General features: G+C 37.6%; 2 protein-coding genes across 4 annotated transcripts in view; one reads left to right on the top strand and one right to left on the bottom strand.

Annotated features, from left to right (window-relative positions):
• The window catches only part of NRDC (nardilysin convertase), a 28,266-nt gene extending 25,835 nt beyond the window's left edge, over nt 1-2,431 (top strand). Inside the window, exons 29-31 of the mRNA XM_083359591.1 lie at nt 384-500; nt 1,294-1,383; nt 1,703-2,431. Coding sequence (XP_083215717.1) covers nt 384-500; nt 1,294-1,383; nt 1,703-1,897 — 402 coding nt within the window. The 3' untranslated portion in view covers nt 1,898-2,431. The remainder of the gene's footprint in view (nt 1-383; nt 501-1,293; nt 1,384-1,702) is intronic.
• A 1,990-nt stretch (nt 2,432-4,421) lies between these two features.
• Nucleotides 4,422-16,472, bottom strand: part of OSBPL9 (oxysterol binding protein like 9) — an 86,743-nt gene continuing 74,692 nt past the window's right edge. For all 3 annotated transcript variants that reach the window (XM_083359607.1, XM_083359608.1, XM_083359606.1), the window contains 8 exons: nt 12,135-12,219; nt 11,860-11,970; nt 10,378-10,441; nt 10,146-10,286; nt 7,520-7,598; nt 6,334-6,425; nt 4,738-4,873; nt 4,422-4,656 (listed from right to left, as the gene is read on the bottom strand). In XM_083359607.1, coding sequence (XP_083215733.1) covers nt 4,582-4,656; nt 4,738-4,873; nt 6,334-6,425; nt 7,520-7,598; nt 10,146-10,286; nt 10,378-10,441; nt 11,860-11,970; nt 12,135-12,219 — 783 coding nt within the window. In that variant the 3' untranslated portion in view covers nt 4,422-4,581. The remainder of the gene's footprint in view (nt 4,657-4,737; nt 4,874-6,333; nt 6,426-7,519; nt 7,599-10,145; nt 10,287-10,377; nt 10,442-11,859; nt 11,971-12,134; nt 12,220-16,472) is intronic.

Here is a 16,472-nt window from a genome sequence, read left to right as displayed (position 1 = left end):
ATCACTATCCTATGGGGCTGAAGAAGTAATGAAAATTTATTATTTACCATTTAATTATGCAGGACTTTTATCTGATTAATTCAAAAGGACTATAGATCTAAAAGTAGAATCTGAACTCAGTTATACTTGAACTATAACTTAAAGTCTACCAGAAATCAATTTCCCAAATTTTGATACCTATTTTTAATAAAGATTGACATTTCCAGAGATGTAGCAGAAACAGAAGATCTTCTAGATAGTATAAATTGGTCTCATTGGATCACATAAACTTGATAAAAGCTCAGAGCATTAAAAAGCGACCTTTCAAAATACTAGACAAATCTGAGATAGGGATGCTTTATTAACTATTTTGAAAAAAAATGATGCCTTCTTCTCTATGCTAGGTCACAGCTCTCATTAAATTAAAAGAATGTGAAGATTCTCATCTTGGTGAAGAAGTGGATAGGAACTGGACAGAAGTAGTGACTCAGCAGTATCTATTTGACAGACTAGTTCGGGAGGTAATGCTTAAAAATATTCCCATGTGGATCAGATTTAAAAATCTTTGCTGTTTCCAAGTTTAGTTCTAACACTAGCATAAGTTAAGGAGCCGTTTGGTGTAATGGCTAGCGCACCAGGCTAGAAACTGGGTGACCAGTTCAAGTCCTGCCTTAACCATGAAAGCTGGCTGGGTGACTTTGGGCCAGTCACTCTTTTTCAGCTCATCCTACCTTATAGAGGTTTTGTTGGGAAGAAAATAGAAGGAAAATGTGTTGGATACGTTCACCGTCTTGAGTGATTTATAAAAATAATAAAGGCAGGATACAAATAAATAAAAATAAGTTACATTGAGTCAGGATTGAGAATTCTAGAAATTCTTTTGTATGTACAGATAGTCCTCAACTTACACTCACAATTAGGACCAGAACTTGCACTGCTAAGTGATGGAGTTGTTAAATGAGTTGCATCAAATGTTACCACATTTTTGCCATGGTCTTTAAGCAAATCATGCAGTTGTTAAGCAAATCCAGCTCCTCACTGGCTTTTGCTTATTGGAAGCTGGTTGGGAAGGTTGCAGATGATGATCACACAACCCCGGGATGCTATAACCATGGCAAATGCATGTCAGTTGCCAAGCACCCAAACTTTGATCACATGTCCACAGGGATGCAGTAACAATGTGAGCACCAGTTTTAAGTGACTTTTTTCAGCACCTTTGTGACTTTGGACAGTTACTAAATGAATGACCTTAAGTATAGGTCAATTTCTACGTTATTTAGACGCTAATTTTTTAAAAACTCTTTTCTGTTTTAGATCGACGCTCTAAAATCTCTTTCGCAGTCAGAATTAGTTGACTGGTTTCAAATGCACAGACACAAAGAAAGGAAAGTGCTCAGCGTTCATGTGAGTATTTATGACAAATGTGTAAGTAGCTTATATTAAATTGGGTGAATATAAAATATGCTATTGTACTTAGAATGAATATAAAATGATTTGTGCAGTACATCCTGGATTTGAACATGGGGCTAGAAAATTGGTCCTCCTGAAACACGATTTTCATGTAGCTCTAGTTAATAGAGTTCAAAATAAGACTCCTGAAATTTTTAAGCATTAATCTGTTGCTCACTCAGGCATAAAGTAATGTTTTAGCCCTTTCTGCAGTAAAAGAAACTATTGCATTTACTCTAGAATTTATCTCCTATTTTGTGTTTTAAAATCACAGGTGGTTGGGTTTGGTGTACATGAAGGTGATGCAGAAGTTCCTTCTGTTTCAAATATTCACAGCCCATCAAGCAATGAAATACCTCAACTAACATTCTTGGACCCTTCTTCTTCGACTGACATCACTTGCATTAAGAACATCAAAGTGTATACATCAGCTCTCAATGTTCTCCCATATCATAAGATATTAAAATAACTCATCTCGGGCTGCGATAATGTGTAGTACAATTTAAATACTGTGAAGGTATGCTTTCCTTCTAAGACTCTGATTTACCAGGCTTTATGGAAAATAGTTGACTACTCCTCACAATCTAATGTACATATTTCAAACGTGTCTTTTAACCAGCAAAGCATACATAAGAGCATTTTTTGTGAAAGTATATATTACAATGGAAGTATAGAAAGATAGAATTGTTCATAAAAGTAAATGCCCCCCCATTGGCAAGTATTATTATTCTGGGTTTTTTTCTGCCTGGAATGCTGCTGCTTCTTCCTTAACAGGTGTGGGTAAAAAAGACTAAAGAGTATCTCAGAAGTAAAATATTACCTGCTATCCAGAAAATGCTATTAGATTACTTAAAACTGAATGTGCCTATATTGCAGCAGTTTAGAGACATATTTCTGGCTTCAAAAGAAAAAATATTAAGAATATACCTAGGACTCATCTTCATCAGATAGTTCAGAATGAATGCTCTTAAAATAACGTGTGCAATAAATTATTGAAATCTTCAAGTTTTTGTTTTTTTGTGAGATTGTTCAGGTAAAAACATTTGAGGAATATGTTAAATCAGTTCTTTTTAAGTTGAGTTTGCTCCTTAAAGAAGAAAAAGAAAAGATTGGGATTAGGGTTTTTGTAATCCTACAAAAGCAAAACTGGAAAAGTTGATTGTTCCATTGCACTTCAAATGCCTATGTTAAGGCAGAAATCATTTATCTACACGGATTGTATGGAATATGGCATATAAGTGGTACTGCTAGTGTTCATATTCAAGAACTTAAAAAGTGAAAATAAGGCGAATACAAGCTGTTCCTGCCATACTACAGTCTTAGTCCTTTGCTTTTGGAACAAAGGGGGGGGGGAAGAGGGAGAAAAAATGGTAAATCAGGACATATTTATCGATTCTACACATCCAAATTATACAATGATAATAGAATAGTATTAAATATTCTGAGATGTTACATATAAATTAAAAGCATACTAGTATATAACTTTCTCCGCTAAACAAACAAATTATTATTAAGAGCCTTGGTGGAACAGTGGGCTAATGCCTTCTTAAGTAACACCAGCTGCCTGCAATTAGTGCAGGTTCGAGTCCCACCAGGCTCAAGGTTGACTCAGCCTTCCATCCTTCCGAGGTAGGTAAAATGAGGACCCAGATTGTTGGGGGCAATAAACTGACACTGTAATAATGCCACTGGGGGGGGGGCGAAAGCCCTAATAAGCAGGCATATACATAGAATGAAGGCTATTGCTAAGCACATTGATTTGTGCTTAGATTGTAAGCCGCCCTGAGTCTTCGGAGAAGGGCGGTATATAAATGGGATTAAAATAAAAATAATAAATGTTAGACAACTTCCCTCTTGCCAGGCTTGTGGCCCCAAGCTCTTAATCTACAGGAGAAGTGAAGCAACATGTGGTTCTCCAACTGTTTAAGTAATGCAACTCCAAATATCACTGGCAGTAATGGTTAAGGCTTAGGTATGCAGGAAGTTTGAAAGGTGGAGTTCAGTAACTTCTAGAAGGCCAAATTACAATCTGCAATTTTCTGGTTTTTTTAAGGAAGTCATGAAACTGATCACCTATGCCTATTCTAATCAAAATAACCCAAGGACTAGGGCAGATTTAACACAGAATGTGAAAATTGTCCAGCAATTAAAGGGTTCCTCTGAATTCTCTAGAAAATACACATAAAAGGAAATAGTTTTTTTACTATTTAATCAGAACGGCTCCTAAAACGGCCATTTTAATTGAAGGATAAGCTTGGTTATCGTGGGGCTGAGGAAAAGAGCAGACCAATAAAGCCAGACCACGGAGCTTAAAGCTATCACCAGAATCTGAACAAAATAGCGCAGACCTCAGTGTGATCACTTGTCTGTGTCTGGACACAAGTCTTAAAGATAAAACAGATAGATGTGCAGTAAATAGGAACAACTCGTCACTTAGTCTCCATTCTGTGTTATTCAGGATATAAATTAGTACATGATACGGCCAACTGAATTTTCCAAATTAGTGTCTCTACTGAACAAGATCAGCTTGTCCTGAATATTTTTATAGCAAAGTGTTTTGGAATGCAAAGGATTTTCTCTAAAATAAAACAATGCATACTTTTGAAAATCCATTTTATGAAGCATTATAGATGCAAGAATCAAATGGTAATCTATAATTACATTTCTGTTTCTAAAAATTAGAAGAGGTTTTTTGGGAAACAAATGCCATATTTTTCTACCACCATTATTATTATTTGTTAAAAGCGATCTTGAGTTTTCTAAAGTGGCAAAAAAAAAGTCCTTGTATTTACACAGAAATTAACAAGTTCTAAATAAGTGATGCCATGTGTATGTACGGTGTAAACGCCAGAATCTTGTACAAGAGGCACATGCCTCTTTGCACCTTTTACAACAATGCTTTAGTATGTATGCCTAGCTTGAGCCTCGGTTTTATTCTCCTAGAAGCATAGGAGAGCAGACAGAAAAGACTAATATAAATTACTGCTACACAGTCAGGGCTCTTCCTGTTTTAATTGTTCACTGCATGAGAAAGTCCAGTATCCCTGAGATAGGAACTGTAACTGAAGGAGACAGGCTCTCCAAAAGAAGAGTCCTTGAATATTACAATTAGTTCCACTAAGTCAAGGCTTGAACTTCACCGGCCTGGCCTGCTTAATATTTACTGGCAGAAAGCCGCTTGAGTAGTGGTTCATCATAAACCCAGTATTCTCCATCTTCATGGAACAGCTGTAAAAGAAAAGCATTCATTAACAATTTTACAGGAGCAAAAGGATTTACACAAGGGATGATTTCTGAATGTAAACTTACTCTGGTTTCCCATGGAATCTCTTTCTCTTTCCTGGCTTTGGCTTCAGCTCTTTGTCTCTCCTCGAGCCTATGCTTAGCTTCAGTGGCTGCATCAATGTCTCTGATCTTTAAATTGTAGGTTACATCTTTCCATAGGCTTAAAAAAAGATAGAAAAATATTCAAGTCTGCCTCAAGTTACCAAAAAAAATTAAACAATTTAATAATCTAGAAAGACATGTTTGGAAGGAATGAAACCATCAAGTTTGTTCCCGAGCTTTAGTGATTCCATTCTATACGTGGGGTTAAGCCTGGTCAAACTGATTTGAAAATATTAACAGTTGGTCCATTAGTGTGATTAGATCACACTGGATCTGAATGAGGTTTGTCATCACTCAGACATCCCTGGGTCCAATTAGAATGGTTTGAAGTTGGGTTATGAAACCTGATGGATTTCTAAAAACACCGGGTGGATGTCCTAATAATTTGTCAGTCAGTTTCATCAAATATCTGCTTGAACTCTTAACATATAGAGATGACCATAAAGTGTGATGAGATGGTCACCCTGGGTGACCACTCTGCTCACTGAGTTGCCCTCTATTTTACTGAGGAGCTCCAGAAGATGAGGTAGTAGAAAAAAACCTAGAATGTCAACTGAGGAAGCTCAGAAATGAATTTGACATAAGGGTTCATGTTTGAGCCTTATATATACAATAGGGTGGCAAATAATTCTTTATCTTCCACCCTTACTCCAGTAGTGGAGTGTGCCTCGGAAGACACATTTAGGGTGCTTTACACCTTTTGGAGATGTGCAATTGAAAAAGAGCTTCCTCTGAGATGTTCGTGCAACACTTTGCTGATAAAACTTCCTCACATTGACTCAGGTCCTGATTCGGTATAGTCTGAGAGGTAAGATAACTTGTGGGTGACCTGTGATTTTTCTTGGCTTATCAGTTCTGGAAGAGTGGAATTGGATGATCTGTGCAGTAAGAGCTCTTCTACCTGTGCACTAGTTCTATACCCGAGATGAAGGATAAGGGTGCACAGGTAGTCTTTGACTTACAACCACAATTGGGACCAGAATTTATGTTGCTAAACAAGGCGGTTGTGCATGATTTTACTTTTTTGCCATGTTGGTTAAATGAATCGTGATCAAATCCACCTTCTTAGTTGGACTGCTTAGCTGGAAGCTACCTGGGAAGATCGCAAATGGTGATTACACGATCTTAGGACATTGTAACTGTTGTAAATAATGTCTATTACCAAGCAACCAAATTTTGTCATGTGACCATGGGGATACTGCAACAGTACAAGGACCAGTCAAGTCAATTTTGTGGTGCCATTGTAATTTTCAACAATCCTTAAACAAGTGGTTTAAGGCAGATTTACATAACTTTTGCCCAAATTGTATTGTTATAATTGAACGAAGCATTTTAATTTTCTTTTAAGTTTTCACATACGTATTTGAACTGATAATCTTTTTTAAAATAGGCAGCATACAAAATACTATAACAAATTATCCCATGTTCATTAACATTATTTACAATTTCTACTTGAATTTGAGAACATTTTTTGAAGCTATTATTAAAGCAAACCAAGAAAAGTATATTTACACTGACCAGCGGGATTCATATTCTTCTTGATCTTCTAGTTTTCTTACTTTCTTCTTAATGATAGGCATTTTCTTGGTATCTATAAAGACTACATTTTCCTAAAGAAAGAAAATCTCTTATTAGGCCTTTTTACATTATTCAACTTAAATCTGATTTTCATTGACATTTATTAGTATTTCTCATATCATATATTTACCTAAAGACAAACAGAATGCAATTCAATATCTGCTCTCCAATAATGCAACTGATTTCATAAAAATTATGTTAATCATAGAACAGATATCTATCAGTTATTCATATCCTGAATAACCCTTATATAGCTAGTCCTTGGTTAACAAGTGCTTGTTCAGTGACTGTTTAAAGTTGCATTGTGCTGAACAAGTGGTACAATCAGTCCTTGAAGTTCTGGCTGCCCCACCACCCCCGTGGTCCCAATTGTGATCCAGCCAGTTGGCAATCCAGGGACTTGTGCTTAACAACAGTTGCAGTATTCCACAGTGTCATCTGCAACGTTCTCTGCCAGCTTCCCACAAGCAAAATCAATGGGGAAGCTGGAAGGTTGCAAGACGCTCCTGGTAACTCACACTCTTACAGCTTTCCCCCCACCCCCAAGCAGCATGGCTACGAAAGGATTTTATTTATTTATTTGTTTGTTTGTTTGTTTATTTATTTTATTGGATTTGTATACCGCCCTATTCCCGTAGGACTCAGGGCGGTTTACAGGGCAGTTAAAACCACGAATACAAAAAATTAAAACAATTATACTCCATAGTGCTTGTGCACACCTGCTGCGGCTATTTTTCCCCCCTGCCCCCTTCCCCCCCTGGCATGCTTGCAAGCCACCTGCGTCTTCCTGCTGACTTCCTCATTGACTGTTTGTTGGAATCCAGGAGGAGATCTTTGATTCCCACTTAATGGCAGCATCAGGGATTGCTATCGCTAAGCAATGTAGTCACATGACATTATACTTTATGATCTTACTGCCTAGCGATGGAAATTCTGGTCCTAATTACCCTAGTTAAGCAATGACTACCTGTATAGTCTTTGGAGCTGAATGACTGGTAAATTAATGACATCCTTGGAATGAATCAAAACTTTTCATATGGAATACAAGAGAGAAAATGCAACAAAATATTGTAATCTATTAACAACAACAAAAACTCAAAAAAAACAAACAAGCAAGATACTTTACCCCTGTTGCATATTTTGCATACATGATACCGTTCCATTCTCCTTCAACTGAGAAGAAGGATTTTTTATCATTAGGTGAACTAAAAAAAACAGAAGGAAGTATTAAAACCAGGGGCCAGCCACTCACTTGCCAATTTAGTTCAATGCTTCGCTTAGCATGGCACATCAGAACTTTTTCAAGTCAAGCTTGACTCCTGTTGATTTCACTGACACAACCCTATAATTTTCTGGGATGTTTTTTTTTCAAAGTACTGCCTAATATTCTCTCATTCCAATATTAACCACTCCAGCCCTACTGGTGCTACTATCTGCTGAGAGGATCTGTCAAAATCCTTAAAACTGCTTTCCCTAAACTGGTCCTCTGCAGTCGACTGAACATAATTATTATTTCCAACTAATAATGCTGTAAGGTGCAAGACAGTAAAATCGCAAAATGTTTGGAAGAGTTAGCAGTAAAAGAAAACCAGGCCCTCAAAGTACACAGTGGCTGGACACTACCAAAACTGACATCGGCCAGAGCATAGAAAAACTGAAGAAACAGTGCAAGATTGGAAGATGTGGAGACTGCCCATAGAATCATCAAAGGTTGATTGAATGGATAACAACAACAGCGTGGCTGTACTAACACATTTTGTGGGCACCACATTAGGGAATATTAAAAGAAGTCTCCAGCAGTTCTATTATATTTTTTATATCAGAATTTTGAAATGAGTGTTATTTTTAATATATAATCATAATAGTAAAGTTGGAAGGAACCTTGGAGGTCATCTAGTCCAACCCCCTGCTCAGGCAGGAAACCCTATACCATTTCAGACAAATGGCTGTCCACTCTCTTCTTAAAAACTTCCAGTGTTGGAGCATTCACAGCTTCTGGAGGCAGGTTGTTCCACTGGTTAATTGTTCTGTCAGGAAGTTTCTCCTTAGTTCTAGGTTGCTTCTCTCCTTGACTAGTTTCCATCCATTGCTTCTTGTCCTGCCCTCAGGTGCCCTGGAGAACAGCTTGACTCCCTCTTCTTTGTGGCAGCTCCGGAGATATTGGAACACTGCTATCATGTCACCCCTCACCCTTCTCTTCATTAAACTACACATACCCAATTCCAGCAACCGATCCCTATACGTTTTAGCCTCCAGTCCCCTCATCATCTTTGTTGCTCTTCTCTGTACTCTTTCTAGAATCTTGACATCTTTTTTACATCGTGGTGACCAAAACGATGCAGTATTCCAAGTGTGGCCTTACCAAGGCATTGTAAAATGGTATTAACACTTCACGTGAACTTGATTCTATCCCTCTGTTAATGCAGCCTAGCACTGTGTTGGCTTTTCTGGCAGCTGCAGCACACTGCTGGACATATTTGTCCATTAGGACTCTATTGAGCAAGGTACCCCCTATAGTACTATACCTGTGCATTTGGTTTTTCTTGCCTAAATGTAGAACCTTACTTTTTCACCATTGAATTTCATTTTGTTAGATAGCGCCGTGTTCAAGTCTGTCCAGATCCTCCTGTATCTCAAGCCTGTCTTCTGGAGTGTTGGCTATTCCTGCCAGCTTGGTGTCATCTGTAAATTTGATGAGTTCCCCATCCATCCGCTTGTCCAAATCATTGATGTTGAAGAGCATTGGGCCCAGAACAGAGCCCTGGGGCACCCCACTACACACTTCCCTCCTTGTAGATATGGTTCCATTGAGGACCACACACTGAGTATGTGGTGGTGATGCTGTCTAACCCACATTTTCTGTCTTATAAAGTAGTAGTTTGTGATCTACTTTATCAAATGCCTTACTGAAGTCCAAGTAAATTATATCTACAGCATTCCTCTGATCCACTAATTTTGTCACTTGGTCAAAGAATGCAATAAGATTTGTCTGGCATGATTTGTTTTTGTTGGCTTTTAGTAATGATTTTGTTTGCCTCTAGGTGCTCACTGATTCATTGTTTGATTATCTTTTCCAGAATCTTCCCAGGTATTGAGGTCAGGCTGATAGGTCTGTAATTTCCTGGATCCATTTTTTTTTCCTTTTTTGAAGATGGGAACTACATCAGCTGTTTTCCAGTCTTCTGGTAGTTCCCCAGTGTTCCAGGATCTTTGAAAGATATAGTTCAGCGGTTCTAAGATCACATCTGCCAGTTCCTTGAGAACCTTGGGGTGTAATCCATCTGGTCCTGGTGATTTGAACTCGTCTAGGCTGGACAGATGCTCACTTACCATTTTCTTGCCTATCTTAACTTGTGTTTCTATTCTGTTTTTTATGGCACTATTTTTGATAGGTTGGTCTGTTTTTTCCCTTTGTGTAAAGACATGCAAAAAACGAGTTAAATAGCTCTGCTTTCTCCCTGTTGCTTGTCACCTTCTTGCCACTTTCACCCACTAATGGACCAATCATTTCCTTTACTTTTTTTGTTTTTTACATGCTGAAAGCAGCTCTTTTTTGTTATTTTTGACTTTGGTCGCAAGCCATTTTAAGCCTTAGCTTTCCTCACTTCGTCTTTGCACGCTTGGGCTATTTGCTGATATTCTGACTTAGTTATGTGCCCCCCTTTCCACTTTCTATACTTGTCCTTTTTATCTTTCAATTTATCAGAGAGTTCTTTATGCAGCCATATATATATATATTTATATATACTTACAATATTTCTGCTGTTACTTTGTGCTTCTTCCCCCCATAGAAAGGTTTTGTGTGGAATATTATGTTAGCATTATAGCCTGTCTTAGAGCAGCTAATGCTGCACTCTCCTCCCAGCTCTATCCATGGCACTGTGAGAATAGATCTGTCAAGAAAACCAATTCAGATTTTTCAACAGCTAGGAAGAACAAACAATTTTTCACTTATTAAAATCATTGAAAACTAGAATTACTTGCCTTGCATAGCCATTGGGGAAGGTTAAAATGTAATGTTCATCATAATCTAAGCACGATACACACCCTGTAAAAAGCAACAGTATGGGATCATACCATTTTTTTTAAAGAGAGAAAGGAAAACAAAGATTAAAGTAAGCTGAACAAAAATAACCTGTCAGGTTATATTTCTACAGCCCAGTCATTCCCCCATCTCATTATTAAAAGCAGAATGGCTATATTTAGCTCTGAATCGAGGTAAATGTTTTTATTTTACTTGTACACAATCTAAGCCCCATACTACCCGAGCCAAAAAATTCAGCCTTGCCTTTTCCAGTAATGATAGTCTCATGCCCCCCCCCCGCCCCAAGGCCATTAAAAAAAAAAGAGCAGCCAAGTTTGCCATCCCTGGACTAGCGCAATGACCAAACAAATTGCTACTTTGGAAATCCTAGTTGAAAGTGATTTTTTAAAACAACAAAATGGTACCATCAGAATGAGAAAAAAGTTAACATGATTTTATTGCTTTTCATATTTAAGTGTGGAAATGTTTTACCCAAACCATAGTATTTTTCTTCAAAATGTAGTCCTTTAACTTAAATATCCCTGCTAAAATTACCTCTGCCAAGCATTTCAACAAAGGCCAAAAAAATCAGGTAATAAAAATCAAGCTATGCTATAAACTGTCAGTTATTTTTTTCAGTACTATCATCAAAGTTTTGTTCTGGTAATACCTGGATGTTCTACAAATAATTATTATGTCTGATTAAAAATCTTCAGCAGAATTTTAAGCAAGCAGGGAATGAACAATATGCTGGCACATTCTACTTTGATGGCTCCCAGTGATTTGTACTTGATTATAATAATCAGAAGCTTCTGATTCTGAAAGAAAGACATTAAACTGAAAATGGACCCAACTGACCACAGACAATTAACTGCATCTGTTAGCAGTCGATGATAATGAGCAAAGCAATGTGAATTCTGGTTTATCCTTTTATAGGAACCACTGCAAGAGAATACTGAACTATTTGCTCCCAGTTAACATCAAATAAGCAATGTCAGTAGTTCTCATTGCTCATTAAGACTAAATTTGATGAATCAACCATGACAATCTAATATGTGACAGCAACTTATAGGTCTCCAGATGCTACTAGACTGTAATCCCAATTAGTCTCATCACTGTGTCAAGACTGGCTACAGCTGATTAAGTTTATCTGCAATGGAAAAAACAGATATTGCCTGTTCCTGGTTGGATTACACAACCCACATTTTCTTGCATTAATTAGCACAGAAAGTCAGAAAATAGCAACAAGTTACAATCTATGCAAGTCACAAAAATTCCTCTACCAAACACTGAAAAGCTCAGAAAAATATTGCTACCAGCTGTCAGAGGCTATCTCTATTTAGGAAAAAAGAAATACATACATGTTTTGTCAAAAATACTTTATAATTATAGAATTAAAACTCAGGATTACCGTATGTAAAATTCAAAAACGATAGACATACCCTGGCCTATATTGTGAACACCAATAGACATTCCCAAGAACTTTGACTTGGTCCAGATGTGAGCATTGAACTGAATTTTCTTCCTGGAACATTCTGCATAAAATGCTGAAACTTAAAAAGGACAAACAAATATGGTGAACTACAGTGCAGTAAATAAGCACAAAAACACATATTTGCTTTCCTAGTAAGAAATCTGGAGGAAAAAAATGGCTAAAGTGTCAAAATGTAAACAGCAACAATAGTTTTTTAAATAATTTACAAACAAAATAACTTACTTGGAGGGTGGTGGGAAACTTGTTCTGCTACAAATGTCACATTATTTGGGGAGACCCAGGGAAGAGGTCCATCTGCAACTGTCTCCTGCAAAACAGATTCCAAACTATGCATGATATACATTTCTTTTTGTATACCTGAGATATTTACAAATATTCTGGATGTGAAGGTACATTAAACAATAGAAAAGATAAATTTATGTCAGTAACCAAGTTCCTAAAAAACCCTCTGCCATGTATCTAACAATGAAAGGAGACTTGGGTTAAATGAAATAACTTTCCTTCATAGTAGAAACGCTACACTGGAATGATTTTTGAAAATAAATATATAAATAACACTTCAGTGCGCTTTAATATGGATATGTATTTTGCATGTTTAAAAATACATGTAAAATGAAGATTATGAGCACTTAAGACTTTTAAATTATTGTCTCTTACCCCTCTGTCCTAATGTGAGAATAGTGAGATCACAGAATATTTATTAGGAAAATAGTAATTAACTAACTAGAATAGAGAAATATTGGCATATTGTATACTATTAAAAAAACCCTAATTCATAAATTACACTGTCTTTAGAGTTCAAACCTCTAAATGCATACGGAATCTTCTTTATTGGAAAATACTGACTTGGTGCAGTATTCTTATAATCTCTTATAAGAATTGTTAAGTTAGTAACATGATTATTAAGTGAATTTGGCTTCACCTTTGACTTTTGTCAGAAGGTTGCAAAAGGCGGTCATGTGTCCCTGGGACACTGCAACCATTATTAATTTGAACCAGCTGTCAATCCAAATTTTGATCATATGACCACAGGGATGCTGTAATATTCGTAAGTGTGAAAAATGGTCATGACTCACTTTTTTTCAGTCCACTGTAACTTTGAATGGTCACTAAATGGATAGTTTGTTAAGTCAAGGACTGCCTGTACTTCAAAAATAAGGAAGTCTACCGCTTTCATTTTTGAAATAGGCATTTAAAAAACCTGTAACAGTAGGAAAAGCTCCTGTCCAGGATCAGTTTTCTTTCTAATTCTCCATCCTTCTAGTTTTCTATTATTCTTCCCTTGACACCACATTTCAAAGTTGAATTTGCTGTTAGTAAAATATAGTGGAAACATATATATATATATTTGAGGTCCGATTATCAGCATAAGATGTAGACAGGTTTGTGAAATTCTAATAAAATACTGACCCCAGCAGAAAATTATCTTCATTCATGCTATATTCCACATTATCCTAACAATCAGAATGGGCATTCTTAACTATGAGTATATACAAACATTATATGGAAAACGTAATCTTCAATAAGACTATAATGGACTACAAATATACTCAAATACTACTTGGAAAGTTACTAAAAGTCTCCATTACCCTATATGAGGAATAGCCAAATAAATATTCAGGGCAAGGGAAATGAAAAGAATTATGTTATTTTATTCAACATATATCTCTACTGAAGACATCAAACCCACTGAACATAAACTGATCACCATGTTTCAGTCTAAATGATTTCATAAGGTTATTAGCATGATAAAGTTTGAGGATAGGGTAACTCCAAACATTATTATGGATTCCTTGAAGAAAAAGTTGGATGTAAATACAATAAATAATCTGAAATCCAGATAATGGCTATGAAAAAATATGAGCAGAAGACAAATGGCATAAAACACATAATGGTTTGATGTTAAACCTGTAAATTCATATTTAGAGTTGAATGGCTTATATACCTGGAATTTTTCTTATTTCAAATATAATCGAAATCAGGGAATTATTGAGAGATGACTGGGGAAAAAGTTGCATTTAGTGTAAAAACTATGTTTAAAACTACAATTCACAGAAACATTCTATGTTGTTGTTGTTGTTAGCTGCGAAGTCGTGTCCGACCCATCGCGACCCTATGGACAACGTTCCTCCAGGCCTTCCTGTCCTCTACCATCTTCTGGAGTCCATTTAAGCTCATGCCTACTGCTTCAGTGACTCCATCCAGCCACCTCATTCTCTGTCGTCCCCTTCTTCTATTGCCCTCGATCTTTCCCAGCATTTGGCTCTTCTCCAGTGAGTCCTTCCTTCTTATTAGGTGGCCAAAGTATTTGAGTTTTAGCTTCAGGATCTGGCCTTCTAAAGAGCAGTCAGGATTGATCTCCTCTAGGACTGACCGGTTTGATCGCCTTGCAGTCCAAGTGACTCGCAGGAGTCTTCTCCAGCACCATAGTTCAAAGGCCTCAATTCTTTGGCGCTCAGCCTTTCTTATGGTCCAACTTTCACTGCCATACATTGCAACTGGGAAGACCATAGCCTTGACTATACGCACTTTTGTTGACAGGGTGATGTCTCTGCTTTTTAGTGTGCTGTCTAGATTTGCCATGGCTTTCCTCCCCAGGAGCAAGCGTCTTTTAATTTCTTGGCTACAGTCCCCATCTGCAGTGATCTTGGAGCCCAGGAAAATAAAATCTGTCACTACTTCCATTTCTTCCCCATCTATTTGCCAGGAATTGAGAGGGCCAGATGCCATGATCTTGGTTTTCTTAATGTTAAGTTTCAACCCAAGTTTTGCACTCTCCTTCTTCACCCGCAACAAGAGGCTCTTTAGTTCTTCTTCACTTTCTGCCACTAGAGTGGTATCATCTGCGTATCTTAGGTTGTTGATATTTCTTCCGGCAATCTTAATTCCAACTTTTGATTCATCTAGCCCTGCCTTTCTCATGATGTGCTCTGCATATAAGTTAAATAGGCAGGGCGACAGTATACAGCCTTGCCGGACTCCTTTCCCAATTTTGAACCAATCAGTGGTTCCGTGTCCAGTTCTCACTGTTGCTTCTTGACCCGCATATAGGTTTCTCAAGAGACAAATAAGATGGTCTGGTACGCCCATCTCTTTAAGAACTTGCCACAGTTTGTTATGATCCACACAATCAAAGGCTTTAGCATAGTCAATGAAGCAGAAGTAGATGTTTTTCTGGAACTCCCTAGCTTTCTCCATGATCCAGCGTATGTTGGCCATTTGATCTCTAGTTCCTCTGCCTCTTCGAAATCCTGCCTGTACTTCTGGTAGTTCTCGATCCACATACTGCTGAAGTCTAGCTTGTAGGATTTTAAGCATGACTTTACTAGCATGAGAAATGAGTGCAATGGTGCGATAGTTTGAACATTCTTTGGCACTGCCTTTCTTTGGAATTGGAATGTAAACTGATCTTTTCCAATCCTGTGGCCACTGTTGAGTTTTCCAAATTTGCTGGCAAATTGAGTGTAGCACTTTTACTGCACTGTCTTTTAAGATTTTGAATAGCTCAGCTGGAATACTGTCACCTCCACTAGCTTTGTTGTTGCTCAGCTTTTCTAAGGCCCACTTCACTTCACATTCTAGGATGTCTGGCTCGAGGTCAGTGACCACCACATTGTGATTATCAGGGACGTTAAGCTCATTCTTGTATAGTTCTTCTGTGTAATTTTGCCACCTCTTCTTAATCTCTTCTGCCTCTGTTAGGTCCCTGCCATTTTGGTCCTTTATCATGCCCATTTTTGCATTAAACGTTCCCTTCATCTCTCCAATTTTCTTGAAAAGATCTCTGGTCCTCCCTATTCTATTGTTTTCTTCTATTTCTTTGCACTGTTCATTTAAGAAGGCATTCTTATCTCTTCTAGCTATTCTCTGGAATTCTGCATTCAATTGGGCATATCTATGTTTTTCTCCCTTGCCTTTCGCTTCCCTCCTTTCCTCAGCTATTTGCAAAGCTTCCTCAGACAGCCATTTTGCTTTCTTGCATTTCTTTTTCTTTGGGATGGTTTTGGTTGCTACCTGTTGTACAATGTCACGAACCTCTGTCCATAGTTCTTCAGGCACTCTGTCTATCAGATCTAATTCCTTAAATCTATTTGTCACCTCTACTGTATATTCAACAGGGATATGATTTAATTCATACCTGAGTGGCCTAGTGCTTTTCCCTACTTTCTTCAGTTTGAGCCTAAACTTTGCAAGGAGAAGCTCATGGTCTGAGCCACAGTCAGCTCCTGGTCTTGTTTTTACTGACTGTATAGAGCTTCTCCATCTTTGGCTGCAGAGCATATAGTCAATCTGATTTCTGTGTTGACCGTCTGGTGATGTCCATGTGTAGAGCCATCTCTTGGGTTGTTGGAAAAGAGTGTTTGCTATGACCATCGTATTCTCTTGACAAAATTCTATCAGCCTGTGCCCTGCTTCATTTTGTACTCCAAGGCCAAACTTGCCTGTTATTCCAGTTATCTTTTGGCTTCCTACTTTAGCATTCCAATCCCCCATGATGATAAGGACATCATTTTTTGGTGTTAGTTCTATAAGGTGCTGTAGGGTTTCGTAGAACCGGTC

The sequence above is a fragment of the Vipera ursinii genome, assembly GCF_947247035.1.
Source record: "Vipera ursinii genome assembly, chromosome: 3".
NCBI classification, from domain to species: Eukaryota; Metazoa; Chordata; class Lepidosauria; order Squamata; family Viperidae; genus Vipera; species Vipera ursinii.
Note: the sequence above shows the minus strand (reverse complement) of the source record. Positions and strands in the feature narration are given on the sequence as shown.